The sequence below is a fragment of the Ascidiella aspersa genome, chromosome 7 (genome assembly GCF_963924565.1).
Source record: "Ascidiella aspersa chromosome 7, kaAscAspe10.2, whole genome shotgun sequence".
NCBI lineage: Eukaryota > Metazoa > Chordata > Ascidiacea > Phlebobranchia > Ascidiidae > Ascidiella > Ascidiella aspersa.
This window is the reverse complement of record NC_139453.1, coordinates 26,827,140-26,850,936: the sequence shown is the minus strand read 5'-3', so window position 1 is coordinate 26,850,936 and position 23,797 is coordinate 26,827,140. Positions and strand designations below refer to the sequence as shown.

General features: G+C 35.3%; 1 protein-coding gene across 1 annotated transcript; it reads right to left on the bottom strand.

Annotated features, from left to right (window-relative positions):
* Nucleotides 1-249: 249 nt before the first annotated feature.
* LOC146138734 (uncharacterized) lies at nucleotides 250-23,787 on the bottom strand. Its single transcript, XM_083394667.1, has 16 exons — nucleotides 23,408-23,787; nucleotides 21,508-21,638; nucleotides 20,946-21,134; nucleotides 20,536-20,594; nucleotides 12,457-19,737; nucleotides 11,852-11,909; nucleotides 11,451-11,515; nucleotides 10,803-10,876; nucleotides 9,911-9,945; nucleotides 7,756-7,808; nucleotides 7,478-7,515; nucleotides 6,746-6,890; nucleotides 4,689-4,834; nucleotides 3,489-3,681; nucleotides 2,420-2,526; nucleotides 250-1,516 (listed from the first exon to the last, which is right to left on the bottom strand). The coding sequence occupies exons 3-16, from the start codon at nucleotides 21,082-21,084 to the stop codon at nucleotides 1,333-1,335; spliced, it is 8,577 nt and encodes a 2,858-aa protein (XP_083250793.1). The 5' UTR covers nucleotides 21,085-21,134; nucleotides 21,508-21,638; nucleotides 23,408-23,787; the 3' UTR covers nucleotides 250-1,332.
* Between the last annotated feature and the right edge of the window lie 10 nt (nucleotides 23,788-23,797).

Sequence of the window (23,797 nt, the reverse complement as noted above, 5' to 3'; positions counted from 1 at the left end):
CTAACTAAGTAAGGCGCCATGTTAATGTTTATAAAATGTGTTGAATCAACCATGTTTACAGCTTCTATTGAATGTGTATACACAATTGCATTTTTTAGTTTTATCTGTTCTCCACATTTTTTTAATTAAAAAGTCAAAATTCAATTATGTAGCTTACTGTAAACTAGAAAAAAAAACAGCTTTAGTGCATTTTTGCAATTAATTTAATCTGCAATATTGCTATATGCTAGCTATTTATAACCCAAACGATTACGATTTGTAATATATTTCATGAAAAAGGAACAAAAATTGAAAAAAAGACCAAAAAACGAAATGAGATTTGGTAAGCATCAAACTACAGCAAAGCCAATCAGCCTTTGCTTTTTAATCAGCGGCTGCACTTATGACATGTACAGAAAATAAGGCACATGAATAAAGAAAACTAAAAATAAAAGTATAACGTGGACCTTCGTTCATTACGGTTATGACACATGCATTATGCATTTCATTATCACAGTGCAATTGTAAAAGTACTTTTTTCCAGTCAAAAGGAAAGTGAGTTTTTCCAGTTAAAGAAATCGTTTAACCCAAGGAAGTAACTTTTTAGCAAGTTGTTTATGCAGACTTTACAAACATAACTTAACAAACCTTAAAGCAAGAGTTGACGATTGACATAAAGCAATAAAATAGAGTGCCAAGCCCAGTATTTCGTTCGTCCACAATAAAGTTAATCAGAAAACGAGCTTGTTTTTGTAGCAAAATAATGGAGTTATTATGCGCATTACTTTGTAATTCATTTATTAAACTTCGAAGTTATGAAGTAAACTTTGCTTTGCAGCTATGCAAAATCTCTAAGCAACTAACAGCAGACCGTAACTGGCAGCAAGCAAAATCAATATCTGGTAAGTTGCAACACCAAACAATTTTAAGAAACTTAACGATTCAGCAGTATTTAGGATTATAGCCAAAAAAGTACACTTACAAATGCAAATAAACCCTTAAACAATCCTGTAACATTAAATTTATAGTATTACCCTGTAGTGTTTTAAGTATTTATATAACCTACAAATGCAAATTTACTTACAGTTTCAAACGATGTAAAAACATCTATTAATACCTTGTACTATTTCGAGTATAGTTAAGCAATGAAATATACTATGTTCAACAACATACAGTGCAACGTCTATCATATTATAGAGTACCGTTGACCACGCATTGTTTTGCATGAAAAGCCACCTATTTTCTAACAGGTGGAAACGACCACTTGCTCTCTTTAAAACTCCACCCCACAAGGGTGTTGTTTCAGGACTTCAGCAGCAGCACAGTTGCGTCTGCGCGATTTTTGCCTGTTTGTCATTTGTCGGCGTTGGCGAATAACTCGTCGCATATCTTGGTCAGCTCCTCGTTTTCCGTGACCTTGTCCTTGAGCTGCGCTTGCAATGACGTCAGCATCATTTGGCCTTTTTTGAGTCGGGCTTCGAGGAGCTGGATTCGACGCTGCTCGGCACTTTTGACTTCGTTCACTTCGGTTTCCAATCTGAGAAACATTGTCCGATTGATTTGTGCTGTACAGTCTTCAGGAATGTACGATAATATTGGATCGGTGCCGATCCAATACCAAATTAACAAATAGATTAAAGCAAATTTTAGCCTAATTACTTCAAAAAATGGCCTCGATGCATCAATTTCAACTGTTTTGCTTGTTGAAGCATGGCAATGACGTCATTTGGTATTTGATCGCAAAACGTTTTACCCCAAATATTGAGTATCCGTATCGCAACAAAATATCAAGTATTGGACATCCCTATATGCCATTGTCCTAACTTAAGATGTCAGATAATATCCGATGGGCACATACCAAAAGCCATGTGATAGTATTGCAGCTTGTTCAAACATGGGTCGTATCGGCGCCGATCCAATACCAAATCAATTCTACATTTTAGCCTTTTACGCAATGCTTTCTACCTTAAATGTGAATTTCTCAAGAAATTTTACAAAAAGCATTAAAAATCGAAAATAAATAATATACTTCCTGAAGCAAAAACAAATTTTGTCCTAATAACTTGGAAAACATTACCATTAACAGTTTAATTAATTTTGCTTTAAAGTTTATAGTAATGGCGCCATTTGGTATCGGATTAAGTCTTTCATCGCCAAAAATATAGAGTATCAGTATAGGACTCCTAAACTAGATGTAAAAATGATACAATTCGGGCAACAATATTTTTGTTGTTTAATTATACAGATGTATAACAGGTCGTACTTTGTATTAAGTTTATCTCAGGGTTAAAAAAACTAAGAAGAGCCACTGATCAAATATTCAAATTATATGATTACTGAGCTCAACAACCATTCTTGCCTTAACATAAAAAATTGCTTTGACCGTGACGTGCTGACCCCACTAACACAATATGCGCTTGTATTTGACTGTAACACTTACTTCGTTTTTACTGTATTGGCTTCCTTCTTCAGTGTGAAGTGTTTTTCGCGCACCAAGCGTAACGTCTCCATCTTGGACTTGTATTTCTTCTCAAGGTCTTGACTGGCCTGAACGAAACACAGAGTACAGTGACAAGTAAAAACAAAAAACACAAACAAAGGCAAATCATAAGTGCTGTTACAAACATATATAATATATACTATATCTTGTATACATTTATACGTTGGTAGTTCTAAGTAAGAAGTGTTGTTATTGTCCAATATCAGTGTTCGTTTGACAAGATTTATTGTACTCTTCTTGTGTTGCTTATAGTTTATTACAAGTAGTGAAACAGTTATAGGAAGTTTATCAAAACATTTTACTTTTTTAAACAAGTGGAGAATCGAAATCAGAAACAATTAGCTGGAAAATATACGAAATGTTGCCTTTGGTTTAGCGCAAAACGTAGCCTTTCAATTTATATCAACGTCATAATTTTCAGGGAAGCAAATCCACGTTTTTGTGATAAAAGCTTTGGTGTGGACGGAGGTCGTGAGTTCGAACCTCACCGCAGGCTAGTTGTTTTTCTAGCCAGGCCTTGCTTACACTACTTCCCTGATTAGACTGGTTGATTTCGATGAGCCTTTCCGAAGGCACCCGGTGTACTACATCAAGTCTGCCACTGTCGTTGGCCAGTACGACATACGGACTTGATCAAAGAATACAGATTGCGTATGCGAACGTTAAAGTTACTTAGCGGGCTGTTAATCCCTTTAATATGAAGTTGCATATATGAGCACAATACAACACGCAACGGTACTACGGTTGTTTCTTGACCAGTTCCACTAAACCGATGTAGTTCTGTTGGTGAAGCGACTGTGTCGGTATGGCCGAGGTCGTAAGTTCGAACCTCACTGCTAGCTAGTTGTTTTTCCAGCCTGACCTTGCTTGCAATATAACCCTGATTAGAGCTGATTGATTTCGTTAAGCCTTTTCGAAGGTATCAGGAATACTATATAATGTGGCCAGTATAAATTTAGAGGCGCTCGATCACAGAATACACACAGCTGCAAAAGAATCTATTTTTTACCTTTTTATGTGCGGCAATAATGGGAATGAGCTCGTTTGCCCTGCGCTGGTAGTCGTCAAACATTCGTTTGGCCGAGATGAACTCGTTTAAAACTTGCTGGTGTTCGACTTCGGTTGATTCGAGCGCCGTCCTCATTCCGGCGTTCTTCTCTTGGAGGCTTGAACCGATTCGATCCAATTCTTTGCGCTTTAGGCTGTTTGTAGATTGAAATAAATTGGTATATTTGGAAGTACACAGTAAAACGTAAAAATACCATTCATTTTTTTTTTACAAAGGTATGAACTGATATCCACTTCTTTGCGCTTTAAACTGTTTGTAATTCAAACAACAATTAAAATCTTCGGAAGCACACAGTGAAATTTATTGCAAAAGAATTAAATAAACAATTTTTTAATGTAGAAATATCATTGAGTTTTTTATAAAGTTCAGTTTTCTGCCTTCTGTGATTTTATGTAACAATTTTCGTGTAACTACATCTTTGGTGACAAACTGGACTTTAATCGAAATGGCAATATAACAGAGCTTTCCAACCTAGGGGTATAGTTTAAGGCAGAGGTGGGCAACTTTTTCTAGTCGCGGACAGAAACCAAACTCAGAAAGGTCTCTGTGGGCAGTTAAATGTTAACTGTGTAGACTTTACGCATCTTATTATTACCGTAACGACAGTTGATCAGGGATAAAACTAGGGTATTTTTCAATTAACACTCGATGGAAGAACAAGATTTACGCAAAGCGCAAACAAATTATTTGCTTTTTCGTAGTTGAAATAGGGGGAATTGGCCTCGTGCCCAGTTTGTGAAGAGGTTACGGGCCGGACGATTTGCGTTGGCGGGCCGGATATGACCCACGTGCCCACCCCTGGTTTAAGAGATTGGTAGTAGGTCCATTTTTGTTTCACACCACATGTTACATATATATTGAAAATGGCAAGCTTAAGCAAAACACAATGTCGAAGTAAGGTGTACATTGCTTGTCCTGTTTATCACTAAAATTGCAATGTCCTGTTTATCACTAAAATCGGTCGCGCATAATTTTAATGAATAAAAGCGGTCGCAGACGAAAATGTTTGGGAACCCCCACAATACACTATTTACAGGATAACAAATTAAATATTGGGCAAGTTATGTATACGTGGCGTTAATGTTTTTTAAACTTTGGTGGGAGATAAAATAGTAAAAAGATCCGTATTTCAGAACTTACATATTTTGTAAGCTCTCCTCTTTTCGTTTTAAGAGTGCAGAATGCTCCGCTTCTACTTCTTCCAAAGTGACCTCTTTTAACCTCCGCGAAAATTGCGTAGATTGAACTTCACTTTTCACCGATGAGAAAGTCGTTCTTCCTTCCAGCTGAAATTAGAGAAAAGGTAAAGGGTGAACGGTAGCAGGCTATGGATTTTTTTTTCATAACAAGTTGTCTGTCGTTGTCTCCAATATGCTCTAGTTGAAATTTAACTTAACACAAGGATATTGTGTTTTTATACCAGGGGTCGGTCCGGCCCGCCATCTCTTTGACAAATTAGACACGAGTCCATTTCACATACTTTTTTACTATTAGTGCGAAAAATGTTCGCGCTTCGCTCGCCAGGTGTGCCTCGACTTAAAAAGGTTAACAAACAATGAGCTATAAGATTACCTTTAAATGTTATTGCGTTTCCACAAAGTAGTTTTATTACACTTTTCATTAGTAGTATGGATGACGACGTGTGAACTCGAATTTTAAGCCAAACAAACGCTTTTTTCGCTTTGCGTCAACACTTTACTGCCTCTTTATGTAATTAAACATATTTTTTCCGTTTTTTAACATTTATTAACTTTTTGTATTATTTGACGTGTAGCCATTACGGCATTTATGTGGCCACCTGCAAGAAGTGTGACAAGCAGTATGTCGGTCAAACTAAAACCAAGTTTTCCACACGTTGGAATGCTCATCGAGCAACTTGAAAGACGTTTGATTATTCGGCCAACAACGACCGAGCTGCGCTCTTACTGCATTATGCAGATCAACATACCACAACACTGCAAAGAAAGCCGCACTTACACCAATGTTTTTCTGTTGTATTTGTACAAATGCCGCCAGTCAGTCTTTTGGATATTTTTGAAGATAAACGGCTTAATAAAACCAAAGCTCAAATAAATATCCAAAAAATGATACTACCACGCGTGAGGTAATTTTTTGCCCAGGGCTTGTTTTTGTCCCGTTTTATTTCTTGTCATTAATGATAGCTCTGCGACACTGTTTGATAACATGCTTATTAGTTGCGTGCTTTTCTCTTTCTTTCCGTTTTGACATGTTGTCGTTTGATTCCATTCGCTAGTTGTTGCTTTTGCATCTGACATCTGCAGGTGTTTTATGATTTTAGACCTATACGCTACCCTACTATTTTTAATTTTATATATTTTACTTTTTAACCACCCATATTGGCCTTTTTACATGTTTGTTTTTTGTACAGAAACTGATGATGCCTTATAGGCGTAATATATATATTTCTTAGATTTTAAGAAATGATTTTATGTTTTATCTGTTTTAATAAATAAACAGTCTTAAGATCTTTTGTATTATGTTTTATTTTGTATTTAGGGGCTATTTGTTTTACTTCGTATTGTACAATGATACTCAAACTGTGTGTGGCGACGTCCCAATGCGCCTCAAGAGACTCTTTAAGTTTGCCACTCCAATTCACACTATCCATTAGAAAACGGTAGTCTACAAATTTAGGAATTTTTTTGGCCCCAACAAATTTTGAGAACCACTGGACTGGTGTAGTAACTTGCACTCAACCTTGCAGCTTGAATTTATCGAGATGGGTAAAACATTCAAATTAAAAGTTACATGCGGTATTTTATATGCAGTTAGACCAGTGGTTCTCAAACTGTTTTTCTTGAGACGCCTTTGGCAAAGTTTGTGCTCAATAAGCTTTACTCATTTTCATTAAAATTAATACACCAAAACCAGTTTTTTATTCGTTTTTTTAAAAAATCATAATCAATTGCTCCATTTTTTAGTAATAATAATATCGAATGCAACTGTCACAATACCCGTAAGGATTATGTTGTCATAAGTTTTGATACGAAACGAAATAATTATGCGACCCCTTTGAAAAATTGCAACAGCGCACCAGGGCGTCGCGACACACAGTTTGAGAACCTCTGAGTTAGACTATAAAACTTATCGGAAGTTTTTACAGTTTACAGTTGCAAAAAATAAAAATAAACAAAGGAAGTTAAATTTTGAAACTTGGTGTAAAAGAAATAATTTACCTGCTCTTTTGGGCTAAAGCTGAGATCAAGGAGCTTGCCAGTTGGGGTTTCTACGACATCATTCCACTCGCTTTCACCCGTCATATTTCTAGCAAGTTGTGAGGCCGCTGGGTGATATTGGGGCTCAAACGATGTCATATCACCCCTAAGAAATCAAGAGTCATTTAAATATGCTGTTGCTGTCAGGCATTGTTTCAATTGCACAATTGTTTTTCCGGCAACATTTTGTTGAAGTGACAATGTTTCGATCACCTATTCCGGCAATATAATTGTAACTAAACTCAAGAGTAACTTTGTTGCACTACTCACAGATGTTTTTGATTGTACTAACATTGCTTGTCAAAGAACACACATTTACGGAAACAAATTTTTTAAGAAAGTTTGACCGTCCAGGGGATGTTCAAAGTAGAAAACAGATTAGGTTCTCGTTGAGAGAAGCAACCTTAGTACTTTATTTACGTTTTGTCAATCATAGTTAAATAAAGGTTTCATAATGGTAGTATCAGAGTTAGTTTATGGCAACGAGCTACGTTATACGGCATTTTAAAGTTGCTAAGATGAGTGAAAAAAGTTAAGAAAACATCACACTTTTTGTCCACATAGAAGTCAGTACAAAACACTTAAATAGGTGCAAAAAAGTCTGCATGAGACAAAATATTGTACTTTTAACTACCTAAGGGCAAGTTTATAATCACTTGGTGTTATTAAAATCGAATTTAAAAGTTTTCTTACCCTTGATGATTAACTCTTCTGGTAGTTTGTGAGTCTACCTACAAATAAATGGTAGAGGTTTATTTAGCTTCCTGAGGAATGTGATACCAGCTATTATTCTATTTGCATATCAAACATTTTACAGATCAAAGTTCCAGTATGAGCATTTGCTACAAGAAATATAGGTAAATAGAACAGCATTGACCTTAAAATTTAGCAGTATATATTATATTCTACATATACATGGATTACAACCACATATATAATAATAATATAAACACTGTGGAGTTTTAACTTACCTCTTTGATAGCTTCATTGTTAACGAAATCCAAAAGTGATGCATTGGCAGCGTCTAAAATAATTTCACATACTTAGCTGAGTTAAAATAAAGCACATTAATTTTCAACAAGTTTTGTTAAAACTGTAAACACACAGCTAATTTGCTAAGACTCGCGGTGCAAGTGAAAGACTTCAATGTTCATACACTCGATTCAGAACATTTTTATCAACTACTTCTGTGAAAACTATTTAAAAGGTAAGGCTGGACATTTTCCAGGAGTCTTCCTAAACCACAAACCAGCTAAACATTTTCAGCTGACTTGGCAAGATAATATACAAGTTTGTAGAAATTCAAGAACAAATCTCGTGGGCCCCTGGTAGTTCCTTAGGTAGGTCTAAGAATAACTTCACTTGTAATAAAACCACTTTCACTTTTATCAAGATGTCAGCGATGTTACCATACACAACCACAAATAGATAAATTGCTTAGCAAATTGGCTTTTAGGGTAAGATACCCAGCCGATACACATATGAGTGCTTATGAAAGAGTTCTACCGTTTCAAGCTTGCTGAAATTATTGCTTTTACACAGTTTTATAAAAATAAGGTTCAAAATACAACAAAAGTTTTGACGATTTGTTGTTTGCTGTCTGGGGCCACTTAAGATATATCACAATCTACTTTCGGGAGCAAACAAAACAAGCGCATCTCTTGTGTATCCAAGGTAAACAACAAACTTTCGAAATGCGAATACCAGAATTTATTTTATGTTAACTGTTTAATCTGGTTTGAGGTCATGCTATTTTACCAACAGCTATGGTTGTTAATTTATCTTTAAAAGGCTATCTCTACAAGCTTTATACTATGTAGTGTTTGAAACATGCATGGCTGAATTGGACATAGCAATTTAAAACCAGGTAATAATACCACATCACAAATAATTTGGCTACAAGGATTTGTATCAATGCAACTGGCTGAAATTCCTTTTCCTAAAAAACCTTTTTGGCGAAAAAAAGCTGGTAGGTTGAATGCACCCGATCTTGTCCGATTTGGAAGTTAAGTAACCTCGGGATTGGTTAGTAATTTGATGTGTGACCGCCTAGGAATACCAATTGTCATAGGCAAAATATAATTTATTTAAATTAGTTTAATTAGAGTTTTGACAAAAAAATGTTGACCAATACTGCCTACGACCATACCAGGTTGAATGCAACTAAATAAAAAGGTGTTCAAATATTAATTCTGAATCTGCATAATTTTAGGTTTACATTAATAATTAAATGTCTGAAAACTGCTCTGTCAAAACACTTAAATCTATAAGCATTAAACTAGTCTTAGACTTATTTTAAATCAAACATGAACCAAGCTTTGTTAAGGTTAGTTCACATATACAACTTAAACATTCCCAACTGTTAACTATCAGATTAAAATTTTAGCAGCAACAAACCAAGCTTTACTAAAATAAAAATAAAATTTTAGCAGTAACAAGCCAAGATTTATAAAGGTTATTTCACATATACAAGTCATACTTTCCCCACTGGCAACCATCAGATTAAAATTTTATCAGTCTGACATTTTATACTGCCTAGTATTCAGCACTGAGCCTTATCATTCAGGTGTTAGCCACAGCGCACAAAAGGGTCCTTGAATTGGAAATGCTCTTAACAAAGGCACAAGCCAATTGACAACGCGACAGAATTCAAACAAACGTTACGCTACTCAAAATGCCCGGTTTCTCAACGGACTTAAAACCTTCACAAGTTACAAAGAAAGCAAGGCCGAAAAAACAAACACATTCAGCGTGGCGGTGATAGTTTAAATACACATGTGATTGGTCTCTGTGGCCGTACTATGTTTATTTAAGGGGCTGCCAACAACCATACAATAGTGTTATCACCATGACAACAACGTGTAATGCAAAAAGCCCCTTTATTAATCATAACAACACAGCCTGACCTTTTTATTACACATTTGTTCTGCTAGGCAATTGTCAAAGGTTACTTTGCAATTAAGGTTGTGGAACAACGTACTTACACAAAAAATTCAGACAAAGCAAAACTGAAACTAATACAATAAAGATTAATATAATCATACATAAAACAAATTTAATAGTCGTATGGGCAAGTAAATTAAATACTAAATTTCCAAAAATTAATATACAAAACTTTACAATTACCTCCACTTTCAATCAGCATATTTCTGTGCATCGACCTGTAACAAGCAAAACACACTTAGGATGATAAATTGCACCCTAACTGCAGTATCCTCCTTTTGAAGTAAACATGCATTGCCATGTCACAATGCCATTAATGACATCACAATAAAGTGCAGGCTTGCATTAAGCTAAAGTCAGTAACTGCAGACCAGACTTAGTATATTGCTTGCACAGAGATATTTGGGATATTATTGTGGAAGATAAGCAGTAATACTTAAAAATTACTTTTAAAGAAATTTGTTGGCATAAAATTATTAAAAACAGTTATAGACTAAATCAGGATGAAAACTCAGGCCCTTTTGATAAAACATTGTTAAACCCAATTATTCCAAAATGTTTCCATTTGCATCATATTAGACTAGTAAACAGAAAGGTGATTAAGAACGGCACACTTTTATTTTTATTTTTATTTTAAAATGTCAACCTTTACATAATCGAAAAGGTTTAAAGCCAGACATGTAAAACCTTGTTAAAAGTATTTATTCCAAAATATTTCTATTTGCTCGATCCTTATAGACTAGTAAATAAAGGATAGAGCAAACATATTTAAGTCCCTCGGTTATGGTTTAAAACTTTTAGGGTTTAACTATTGAATAAACTTTTAATATTTTTGCTGCTGGATTCGGCCCATAAAGATTAATCCATGCCCCCCCGCAACAGGGAAATCTTGGACCACTTTTAACTGGATAATTATGGAATAAAAAGTAACTATCTTAAAGAATATCTTTAATCAATAAATAATTTATGACAAAGCTAATCAAGATACTCTGGAGGTATAAAAGCAAATATAAATTTCAATAAGTAATACCGATCTCGTTAGCAAAAAAAAATTGATTTATAAAAATGGACTTACTTTCTTGATTCCACCAATGGATCAAACTTGACATAGAGTGATTGTTTTCTCAAATCTGATTCTTGAAGAGCATTCTATAAATTAAGTGACTTGTGAAGATATTTGTAATTTTACTGTCTGCTGTAGCTTTTTTTATTATTTCATAACTGTGTTAAACAATGGTTTAAGTTTTTTTGTAAATTTATTAACAAAACAATAAACCATAATGACTTTCTCCTATTGCTTTGTCAAGCTTATTTCTTAGTGTTTTTAATGAAATACACTGTTTACATTTGGCAACTTTAATTAAATAAAATAAGGACACTTTATTTAATCATATCAGCTACAAACCATGCAACAAAATCTAGGAAGAACATTTTTGTTGAGCTAAATAACTATACAGCTTTTTGAGCATTACCCCATTAACTTTAAAATGAGCTTCAAACTTACAAGTTTTGCATAACAGATGAGAACTGGATAATGCTATTTTAAATGTGCCCTCTACAGAGGTAGTCGTAAGGGTTTCTTGTTTTATGCTGTTGGTATTGTGTCTATACGGGATTACTGGCACACAAACTAGTAAAAAACAAGTTTGCTTATATTGGCTTTGTATTAACGGTGCTTGGATGTTAAATAGAAGGGTTTGGTAAACCAGTTAATAGCACTTACTGATTTGGCCTCTTCTTTATTGAATAGGTCGTCCCAGCCTGAAAGTCCTTGTGCCGAATTTATAACTGAAACGAAAATAAATTCAAGGAAACCCAGAATAATCATTTTTATTTTACAAAGTTTTAAATATTTAATTTTTTTTATTTTTAAGGAATTAACTTTTTGTTTAAAAGCCCAGTTGAACATCAGGTGGGATTATTAGCAAAACATGAAACAAACGGGCGGTCACGACAACAAATTAGTCAAAAATAGAAAATTAACAAGATCTGTGGGGTCAAAACAAAAATTGTTTAAAGTTTAGCCCTTTTTTATGACTGCGCGGTCACAACACTGGCAAATAATTACAGGATAGCATTGAATTTCCAACCAATTAAATCTTTACAACAATGAGAAAAACTTACCGTCGTCTGCAGGCTGGAAAACTTCAAAACATTCACTCTTTATAGATTCGTCCAATGACTAAACAAAAAGAAATACAATTTATGCAGGTATGTATATTTAACAACTAATTAAATTTTTTTTAGACGTGCCCAATAATCTAACTTGAAAAAATAGGGTGTACAGGAAGGTTTTTTTTTAAGGTTTGGTTTGGGTGGCCTCTAAGTAGTTTTAAGAGACCGCAAGTGTTTCATTTAAGTACCAAAAAGTTGCAAGTCCAAAATTTGGGAAACCGCTGGAGAAATTTGGGGGACCGTTTCGGTCCTCCAAAACACCTTAAAAAAACACTGTGTACAGGTATCAGGATTTAATGATACCATTGTTGATTTTGTATAAAACCATGAATATATATAAAAGGCTGTTATATTACTTTACTAATTAGCTCTAGAGTTGTTCTAATAAACTAACTTGAAAAAAAATAGTATTTACGTTTTCCAGGATCTAATGACACTTTTGATTGTTCTGTATCAAACCATAAAAATATATACTAAAAAATGATATATCAGTTTACTAACTAGCTATAGTTTTTGAAAAGGTGTGTAATTGTACATATTATAAGCGGAACTACCTTGTCATCTGTTAAAGTGTTGTCGAGCTCATTCCTTGAATTTCGTCCGTCATTTGAAACAGCGTCAAAAAACATGTCGCTATCACTGGACGTGTGACTTGCGACATCACTAAAACGTCCTTTGTCTGGAAAAGATTTGGCCGGTTGCTTTGTGTTCTCTGCCATTTTCACTTCTGCAACAGCCGGTGCTGCTAATGTGTTTTTTGGCGAAAGTTTGGTAGTTTTCTTTGTTGATTCATTCTCACAAGTTACATTATCATCATTGGCTAAAGATTGTTTCACTTTAAAGGGATTAAAGTTTGGATCATCAAATTGACTGAAATCAATTGAATAATCTTTTGGCAGCGGGATTTCTTCTGCACTTTCATCAGGAACAACCGACACCTTTTCTTGCTTTAATTTCAAAGACTTAGATCCAGGGATTTTTTTCTTGATGGGTCGTTTCTTTTTGAGAGGGGAATTTTGCGGAGTTGTATCGGTGTCCACATTTTCCTTTTCGTCGCCGTCATCCTGATCAAAATTGGGCTTGACTTCTTTGGTTGGTGAGCTGCCCAAACCTTTACTGCTTTGAAAGGGATTGTAGTTTGGGTCGTCAAACTGACTAAAATCAATTGTGTAAGCTCCTTTTGGAGCAATTGGTTCGTCTCCGTTGTTTTGCGGTTCCGATTCGGTCAGAATAGATTTTGGCTTTGATTTTTTTCCGGCAATTTTCTTCTTACCAGAAAGTTTTGGTTTTGTGGCCACTTTGTTTTCACTATCAACTACTGGTTGCGCATTTGCTGGTGACTCATTTTCAACGTTTGTATCTACAGAGACTCCAATGCCAGTTTTAGTTTGGAATGGGTCAAAATTTGGGTCGTCGAATTTACTGAAGTCAATTGAATAAGAACCTTTGGGCATGATTGGTGCATCTTCAACATCAGCTGAATCAGTTTCATTTAGAACAGGTGTTTCTTGCCCAACAGTCCTTTTCTTTATTGTTGGTGATTGTTTTGGTTTGTCTTTTCTAGGTGATTCTTTTGTAGGAAGTTCTTTGTCACCTATTTTATGCTCTGTTGGTATTTTAACATCTTCCACCATTTGTGCCTCCATGGAAGCACCAATACCAGTTTTAGTTTGGAATGGATCGAAATTTGGATCGTCAAATTTACTGAAATCAATTGAATATGATCCTTTGGGCATGATTGGTGCATCTTCACCATCAACTTGATCTATTTCACTCACAACAGGTTCTGCCTTTTTAACAATCTTTTTCTTTTTAGCTGACTGCTTAGGACTAGCTTTACCGATGGGTGTTGGTTCTTTAACTGGTAAATCTTCAATTTTCTCAGGTTCAGGCAAAATTTCTTGCTGATCTTTTACCATTTGTGCCTCCATGGAAGCACCAATACCAGTTTTAGTTTGGAATGGATCGAAATTTGGATCGTCAAATTTACTGAAATCAATTGAATATGATCCTTTGGGCATGATTGGTGCATCTTCACCATCAACTTGATCAATTTCACTCACAACAGGTCTTGTCTTTTTAACAATCTTTTTCTTTTTAGCTGATTGTTTAGGACTATGCTTTCTAGGTTTACTGGGTGTTGGTTTTTTATCAACTGAAGATTCAATTTTCTCAGGTTCAGGCAAAATTTCTTGCTGGTTTTCCACCATTTGTGCCTCCATGGTAGCACCAATACCAGTTTTCGTTTGAAATGGGTCAAAGTTTGGATCGTCAAATTTACTGAAATCAATTGAATATGATCCTTTTGGAACAATTGGTGCATCTTCACCATCAACTTGATCCATTTCACTCACAACAGGTTCTGCCTTTTTAACAATCTTTTTCTTTTTAGCTGACTGCTTAGGACTAGCTTTACCGATGGGTGTTGGTTCTTTAACTGGTAAATCTTCAATTTTCTCAGGTTCAGGCAAAATTTCTTGCTGATCTTTTACCATTTGTGCCTCCATGGAAGCACCAATACCAGTTTTGGTTTGAAATGGATCAAAATTTGGATCATCAAATTTGCTGAAATCAATTGAATATGATCCTTTGGGCATGATTGGTGCATCTTCACCATCAACTTGATCAATTTCACTCACAACAGGTATGGTCTTTTTGATAGTCTTTCTCTTTTTAGCCGACTGCTTAGGACTAGCTTTACTGGTGGGTGTTGGTTCTTTAACTGGTAAGGCCTCAATTATCTCACGTTCAGGTAAAATTTCTTCCATTTTGTCCACCATTTGTGCCTCCATGGAAGCACCAATACCAGTTTTAGTTTGGAATGGATCGAAATTTGGATCGTCAAATTTGCTGAAATCAATTGAATAAGAACCCTTTGGCATGATTGGTTCATCATCAACATTAACTGGGCCTGTTTCATCTTTAACAGGTTTTTCCTTTTTGACAATCTTTTTCTTTTTAGCTGATTGTTTAGGACTATGTTTGCTAGGTTTACTGGGTGTTGGTTCTTTATCAACTGAAGATTCAATTTTCTCAGGTTCAGGCAAAATTTCTTGCTGGTTTTCCACCATTTGCACCTCCATGGAAGCACCTACACCAGTTTTCGTTTGAAATGGGTCAAAGTTTGGATCGTCAAATTTACTGAAATCAATTGAATATGATCCTTTGGGCATGATTGGTGCATCTTCACCATCAACTGGATCCATTTCACTCACAACAGGTATTGTCTTTTTGACAGTCTTTCTCTTTTTAGCCGACTGCTTAGGACTAGCTTTACCGATGGGTGTTGGTTCTTTAACTGGTAAATCTTCAATTTTCTCAGGTTCAGGCAAAATTTCTTGCTGATCTTTTACCATTTGTGCCTCCATGGAAGCACCAATACCAGTTTTGGTTTGAAATGGATCAAAATTTGGATCATCAAATTTGCTAAAATCAATTGAATATGATCCTTTGGGCATGATTGGTGCATCTTCACCATCAACTTGATCAATTTCACTCACAACAGGTATCGTCTTTTTGACAGTCTTTCTCTTTTTAGCCGACTGCTTAGGACTAGCTTTACTGGAGGGTGTTGGTTCTTTAACTGGTGAGGCCTCAATTATCTCACGTTCAGGTAAAATTTCTTCCATTTTGTCCACCATTCGTGTCTCCATTGTAGCACCTATACCTGTTTTCGTTTGAAATGGATCAAAATTTGGGTCGTCAAATTTGTTGAAATCAATTGAATATGATCCTTTGGGCATGATTGGTGCATCTTCAACATTAATTTGATCCTGTTCATCTTCACCAGGTTTTTGTTTTTTGACATCCTGTTTCCCTTCTGTTGATTGTTTAGGACTAGGTTTGCTAGTTTTACTAGTCGCTATTTTGGTATTAGCTGGCGAGGCTTCAATCTTTTCAGGTTCAGGCAAAATTTCTTGCTGTTCTTCTATCATTTGTGCCTCCATTGAAGCACCAATACCAGTTTTGGTTTGAAATGGGTCAAAATTTGGATCGTCAAATTTACTAAAATCAATTGAATATGATCCTTTTGGAACTATTGGTTCATTATCAGCATCAATTGAATCTGTTTCATTTACAGCAGGTTTTTCATTTTTTACTATTTCTGGGCTATGTTTACTGGTTAATTCTTTATCAACTTGTATAGCGTCAATTTTCTGAGGTTCAGGCGAAATTTTTTCATGTTTTTCTACAATTTGAGCCTCCATAGATGTTCCAATACCAGTTTTGGTATGAAAAGGGTCAAAATTTGGATCATCAAATTGACTGAAATCAATTGAATATGCTCCTTTTGGTACATCGGGATCCACATCATCAACTGGATTAGGTTCATTTACAACAGACTTTACCTCCATGGAATTTTTATTTAGTTTGGCTGATTTTTCCGGGCTAGATATTGTGATTGTTGTTGGCTCAACAGTTGGTAAAACCTCACATTTTTCAGATTCAGATATAACTTCTTCATGTGTTTCCACCATTTGTGCCTCCATGGAAGCACCAATACCAGTTTTAGTTTGAAATGGGTCAAAATTTGGATCTTCAAATTTACTAAAATCAATTGAATAAGAGCCTTTTGGAACAATTGGTTCATCATCAACATTTACTTGATCTGGATCCTCAACAACAGGTTTTGCCTTTTTGACAATCTCTTTCTTTCTTTCTGATTGTTTAGGACTAGGTTTACTAGTTTTACTAGTTGTTATTTCTTTATCAGCTGGAAAAGCTTCAATTTTCTCAGGTTCAGGCAAAATTTGGTCTCGTTTTTCCACCATTTGTGCATCCATAGAAGCACCTACACCAGTTTTGGTTTGAAATGGGTCGAAGTTTGGATCGTCAAATTTACTGAAATCAATTGAATATGAACCTTTTGGAACAATTGGTTCATCATCAAGATTGACTTGATCTGGTTCATCTACAAGAGGTTTGATTTTGCTGTTGTTTTTAGATGACTGTTTAAGCCTAGCTTCAGCTTCACTGGTTGGTGTTGGTTCATTAGTTGGTAACAATTCACTTTTCTCAGGTTCAGGCAAACTGTCTTTCTGTTTTTCCATAATTTGTGCCTCCATAGATTCTCCTATTCCTGTTTTGGTTTGAAAAGGGTCGAAATTTGGATCGTCAAATTTACTGAAATCAATTGAATATGCTCCTTTCACTGGTAAGGGTTCTTCAGAATCTAAATTTGATTCAAGGTTAGGTTGAACAACCTCTTTTGTAATAGACGACATGTCAATAGACTCTTCTGATAGGAGTGTAACATTTTTTGTTTCTTCTGTTGCTGTGGTAGTTTGTTTGCTCTGAAATTCATATTTAGGCTGATTTGTTTTTGATGATATATTTTCAGAATCTTCAATTTCCTGTGAACTTGTTATCTGATTGTTGTCATTTGGAGCTTCAAGGCCTTCCTGTAATTGCCTTTTATGGTCTTCTTCTTTGTTCTGGGTTTCAAACTGAAGTTTGTCATCGTTACTTTTTATAACTGAGAAACTATTATCTTCTTTTAGGTCTTGGATTGTTGTATCTTCATCAAAAGTTGGTTCTTTTGATTGAATCGACGGCACTTCAGGTAGGTATTTTGCTTCTTGTGTTGGTGAATTACTTAAACCTTTGTTGGTTTGGAACGGATTATAGTCGGGATTGTCAACGAGACTAAAGTCAATTGAATAATCTCCCTTTGGTGCAAGAGGCCTTTCTTCTTCGTTTCCAGCTTCACTTGTTAAATGTTCAGATGCGTTTTCTGGTTTTGGTTCGGGAGAAATGAGAACCCCGGAATCAGTGGAACTTGGACTTTTGTGCATCAGCGGTTGTTTGTCCGAGTTGAGTTCTTCGAGATTTTTTAAATTTTCACAGGGTTGAGTAGATTGAGCGTTTTCATATTGATCAGAGGAATCAATATTGGACTTTGCTTTTAAATTATCCAATGTGGAATGGGATTCAGTTTTATCTTGTTTTGATAGTATATCCTGATTTTTTTCTTTGTTCTCATGTACAGATTCAGGCATGTTGTCCTTTGATGATAACAATTTATTCTCAATGTCAGCAAGAGAAATTTTATCTTTTAAATATTCCGCATTTGTTCCATTTTCAGGAGCATGGCTTACAACAGGTGGCACATTTGGAGGTTCCTCTGTGGGCGAGTTTGAGAGACCTTTGCTCGTTTGAAACGGATTATAATTTGGATCATCAAATTGGCTAAAATCCAAGGAATACGCTCCCTTGGCTGAGGGAACATCCTCAGTCTCACTGGCTTTTTCTTCTTTATGCATGGACAGATTTGTTTTTTCTTTCATTAAGCTGTGATCACCAGAATCTGCGTTTACAGGTGGCAAAACTGTATCTGATGCAGAATTATCACCATCTTCTGGTGCTTTATTATTTGTAGCACTTACTATACCAACAGGTTCTTCAGACTTTAATGAGATTACATCAGAAGTTGCATCAGGATTTTTATGTGTTAAGTTATTGTCACCACCTGCCAATCGATCAGTGGAAATTGAGGAATCTTCGCTTATTTCATCTTCCGGGAATGCTTTTGGAGCAGCATTGGATTTTATTGACATCCCAGAAAGCAAGTCGGCTAAAAAATCACCAGAATTATCAACAGTAACCGGACTTTGATTATTTGCAATAGCAGGTTTTTGAGTGAAAGTGTCCTTAAAATCTAAATCAGATGGGAAGTTAGATAGGCCTTTTGTAGACTGGAAGGGATCGCAATCGAGTGAATCTAACTTGCTGTAATCGAGAGAGTAAGAACCTTTAACCGAAGATATTTCTTGTGTGCCACTGTTTTCAGGTTGATTTTTCACATCTTTGAAAGAGTTCAAAGATTCCTCTGACTTTAAAGCTTTTGGGTCTTCAACATTTTCATGATTACATATATTATGGCCAGCTTCATTTGTCGGTTTCAAGCTTTCCTTTGTAACTGTATTTTGAGTGTCCGGAAAAGTTTCCGTCACTTCACCATGCTTCAACTCTTCTTTGCAAAGTGATTTATCGGAATCCGATGAAAGTTTAACACTTGTTTGGGAATCATTAATGGTACCAGAGTCACTAGACAGGGATGTGTTGGCGTTTACACTTGACAATTGCTCAACAGTTTTGTTTCCAACTTCGAATGGATCTGACATCTTGTCAGCGATTTCGGCTTCAGGTGTTAAGAAAGGCGTGCTGTCCAACGAAGAGGCAATAGACGTTGGCAGCACTAATTGAGGCAATGTATCTTTGTACTTGTCGTTGCTACGATAGGAGGCAGTGCGGGTGGAAGTCGTACTTGGCAGTGTCGGGGGTGTATTGCACTCTTCTACTGTGGGGAAATTTTGGCTTTTTGTGGGCAAGGATGGCTTTTTAAAGTCTAAAGCGTCGCTAAACAACAGGTCACTTGCTTCTTGCGGGGCGAATACTTTTGGAGTTTCTATCATACTATACTCGTCCATGGCGCTGAGTTGTTCTTTTGTACCAGAGGGCAGCAATAGTTTGTTGCTTTCGCTGTTTTGGGACACAGAACTGTGAGAACTGTCGGCGGGAGGTTTATTTTCAGCAGCATTTGCAGAGGTTTTAGGCAGATAGTGCAGTGTGTGTTCAACTGGCTGGCCATTACTGTCCCAGTCAATTACGAGAAAGGAACTGCCATCGGACAGGCGACGGAGGTTTTGCTCCTCATCTATTGCAAGCTTAGTTGGTAAGCCGGTTGGGGCTGTGGTATTCGGCTTTATGGGTGTGTTTGTTTGCGATTTGATTTTAAGTCCTCCGAAAGCAGCAAGGCAATCTTCCAAAGGGTCCGGAAAAGCTGCTTTTGTGGTTGTTTCTGCTGTTTTAATTGCTGAAACATTGGCATCTTTCTGAATAATCAAAAATTGGTGAAGTTAAACAAATGTATTTAAATGAAAATGGGGATGCTTTTCCACATAGAAACAATAAAATAAAGCTTTTTTTCAGTAATTCTAAAAAAGTATTATAAACTTTTATTCCAGATATGCATTATATACTTGATTTAAAAAGTCGTAGCTCAACTTCACACTAAATTAAGAAAAAAACTTAGAAAAATAGAAATATGTTTAGATTACTCTTCGCATTCAGATTTTCAGACTGATTATTTTTTCAAAAGAAATTGTCATTCTAAACTAATTGTAACTTCTATTTAATTATATAAAGTATGATAATAGAGAAGAAACATTGGAAGGAATTAAAACAAAAAGTAATTACTACTTATGGAATTCTACCTCAAAACCTCAGTAAAACAGTAAAAATGACAAATTACAAATGTTGCAAACACCAATAACCTTTAACAGCTAGCAACCCATAAATAGATGTGTTAAGATGGGAATCTTAAGGGTATTTATCACATGTTTATAACCTTTAAAATAACCTTTGTCATTAGGCATTAATGCCAGTCAACTAAGTACCTAGTCTTATGCCCAGGGGATATATAGGGCTGAGCTAGCTTTGACAGCAATTTGTCACATCTCCATTATAGGGCAACTAAGTAAGGGCAGAAGTAAAGCAAAAAAACGATTTTAATAACAACAAAACACTGTTTTATTAGTATTCATGAATTCGAGCTAATCAATTTTGGTTCGTCTTTCCATGTTTAACTGAACCAACCTTTAAGCAAATTAACACGTAGGGAATTAATTTACCTGACTCTCAAAACTGTTATTCACAGATGGGACAGTGGAAGCATCACTTGAAGATTTATCTAAAATGTAAACAAAAACTCATTTAGTTGTGCTACAAAATATTCACCAAATACAAAAAAACAAATGTTGCCTTCTATTTACCTTCAGTAAACAGGATTAAATAAAATAGAGCTGTGTGTCTTATATTCCATTGTTTAGCCCGTAATTCATTTTATTCATCTGAGTTATTGCTCAAAACCAGGTTAAATTTAAAATTGCCTCATCAAATATTACTACAACATTTTTCATTGCGTCTTATATTCCGATATTTACTGCTGAATTTGATTTTGTTTATCTTCAGAGTTATTGCTCAAAACCAGGTTAAATTTGAAATTGCTTCATCAAATATTTCTACAACATTCTTCATTTACCCATTATTGTTTGACCAGTTTGATCTGCCTGCAGTGTTCTATCTACGCCTTCAATAGCAGTTGTGTAGAAAGTGGCTGATGTTGTGTTGTTGAAAATTGATTCTTGCTCGGAATACCCAGTATCTTGTTCCAGTGACATAATACCAAGGTCTCCGCCGAGGTTAAGAACCAGTTGATTTAGAATCGCATCTGCAAGCAAATATGATGTTAGGTCACAGAGCATGATTATTTGCAGGAATTAAACAAATACTGCGACTCAGATGTATTCCATATAATATTTAAGATTCCACTTTTTACAGCATTGAATTGAGTTCATATAGATAAGATCTATTTAACATACAGCATTAAGGAACTAGTATCACCAAATACAAAGAGCATAATTTCAATAAAATATTACATTAGATAAGAACTTGCAAAATGTCAATTAATTGTTGATTAAATATAATGTCATAAGAAGCTGCTCTTAGTACGGTATATCAAAATTTGCTATTTGTAAGCTAGCTTAACTTTGGAGTTTAATTGGATCTTGAAGTAAAAACAAAATCTATATATATATTTTTACCTGACTTGTCATGTTTTTCTCGAATTGTTGGTTCTGGGGCACTTGGAAGGTAAAAAGAATCGTCACCAGAAGACGTATCAGAGTTGGAGAACACAGAGTATTCCTTTGACTGGGAAGAAGGCTTGGCCAACCTGAAATATTAATGTTGTTTATATTAGGCACAAATCTTTATCATCAGGTTTCTTAACTGCAGAGTTCGTAGTATATTTATCACTATTTTTTCTGCTTGACAATCAGAATGATAACCTTAATTTATTTACTAACATTTGGAACAATATGATATATAGTCTGTATTCTATGGCAGGTGCATCTTATAATATTTTGGAAGTTGGTGTGCACACTTAAGTTGGTCCATTACAAAAAATATTGAGGCGTGGTATGAACCGCACCTCAGGTGTGCAAACAACATTGATTTTTCAGATATGCACACCTCAAAATTTGGCACAGCACACCAAAGATCCTGGTGAAAAGTACCACGAAATGCAGACTAAATTCTGTCTACACAAGATCTTGTGTGTGTAGCACGAAAGTTTGAGGGATGCAATGATGTTTTTTGCACACCTTAGGTTGGAAATCCTAACACAATTTACCTTTTTTACTTGATATAAGTGTTTTTTTTGTTTAATTGTGCAATCAATATAGCAATTCATGTGTGTACAAAAATTGCTTAAAAAAATGTCAGGTGCTGCCACAGAATGCAGACGGGGTGTGTACATCACAGAAATAAAACAGGGTGCCCAATAAGACGTTGCATATATACATACAAGCGGTAGTGAACATTTATTTATAAACAAAAAAAGTGTACTATTGATACAATGGAATTTAGGTAACATTGACCAACAGGCTACAACTTTGAAATGAAGTTTTAACATAAAACCAAGCTAATGTTTAGTCAATTACTTGCATTGAAAGTTACAAATAGAAATATACTCGTTCGATTTATGACTTTTATTTGTCCATGAAAAAAATTTAATATAAGCTTGTGAGGATTTATGTCAGGATTAATTTCACAAAGTATTGTAGCATTTGATATGCAATATTACTAGATATTGCCTAATTTAACATCACTATACACATGACCGTTGTTCACTGAAGAGTGACTGACTAATGCCAAAATGAGCGTTTTCAGTGTTTCGCATTCATTTTATTTACTATGTCTAACTAATTAGCCGCTTGAATCACTGCTTGGTTACACTGTTGTGTTTCTGAGATTTGTTAAAATACTCAACGGGCAATTATCTACTGAGTGAAGTGTCTTTGTCGAAAGTTCAAGAAGTTAAGGACAGGTATTTTAGCGGTCTGCTCCTTTGGAGTCAGATACGAAGACACGTAAGAGACTTAGGCAGCTGTCGGCTCTCGTCTTCAGAGCCAGCGCCTTCTTACCCCTAACTACATACCACAATACGCTACAGTGTATAAAATTAAACAAAATTACAGCTTAATTGTAAATAAAACAATTAATACCAATGGAAAAATAACATCTTACACCATGGAGTTTATATAATATGTAAAACAAAATGAGGTTTGGCATATGGGTTCAATTTTTTAAATAATGTGTGCTGTGTGTCTATAAACATATAATATTCAATCAACAATACAATCTTACACAAGTTAAACTTGAGGTTTGCTATATCGAAAAAATTCAAAAACAAAACAGTGCAGAACAATTTTTAACAAAAATTACGGCGCTGGTCTAGAATCCTACCACAACGAAACATTATTTGGGTTAGGGTGCGGGTTAGCGTTTGGGTTAGGGTGGGTCAAGTATTATTATTAAATAAAGAATATAATAATACTTGACCCACCCACACCCAAACAGCTAACTCGCACCCTAACTCAAATTCTGTGCATTGATTTTATAACTGTGGTAGGATTCTAGACTAGCGCCAAAATTACTCACCTTTAAGTTTTATGAAATAAGTGAAAAGCGTGAAACTCAAAACAATTCCTTTCAGAGGATGTGAGTTGGTGAGAGTTAAAGCAAAACGTGCTAACAAGAAGAGCAATAAACACTTGTGCACAGCAACATCAAGCAAAGAACAGACTGAAAATAATAACTCTTATGTGGTCAAAAATCAATATGTAAAGTAGCACCTCTGTTCAGAACCAATAACAGCCTTTTTTAACTTCTTGAACATTTTTACTGCAGTTTACAAACTTTGTACTCAGCACAAACGATCCTTGTTCGAATGTTAGTGTAACACAATAAATAGCACGAGAGGGTGGGTATTAAGGAAAAACTTTTACATTTTTCAGCAATTATGAAGCTATTAGTTACAAATACAACCTT

What these genes read in the sequence shown, in the direction of transcription:
- LOC146138734 (XM_083394667.1), bottom strand. Translation starts at nt 21,084, where the DNA reads ATGTCACTGGAACAAGATACTGGGTATTCCGAGCAAGAATCAATTTTC. An exon ending in ATAAAGAAGAGGCCAAATCA is followed by an intron (nt 10,877 to 11,450) that starts GTAAGTGCTATT and finishes CTTAATTTATAG; the next exon opens with AATGCTCTTCAAGAATCAGA. An exon ending in CCATTGGTGGAATCAAGAAA is followed by an intron (nt 9,946 to 10,802) that starts GTAAGTCCATTT and finishes TGCTTGTTACAG; the next exon opens with GTCGATGCACAGAAATATGC.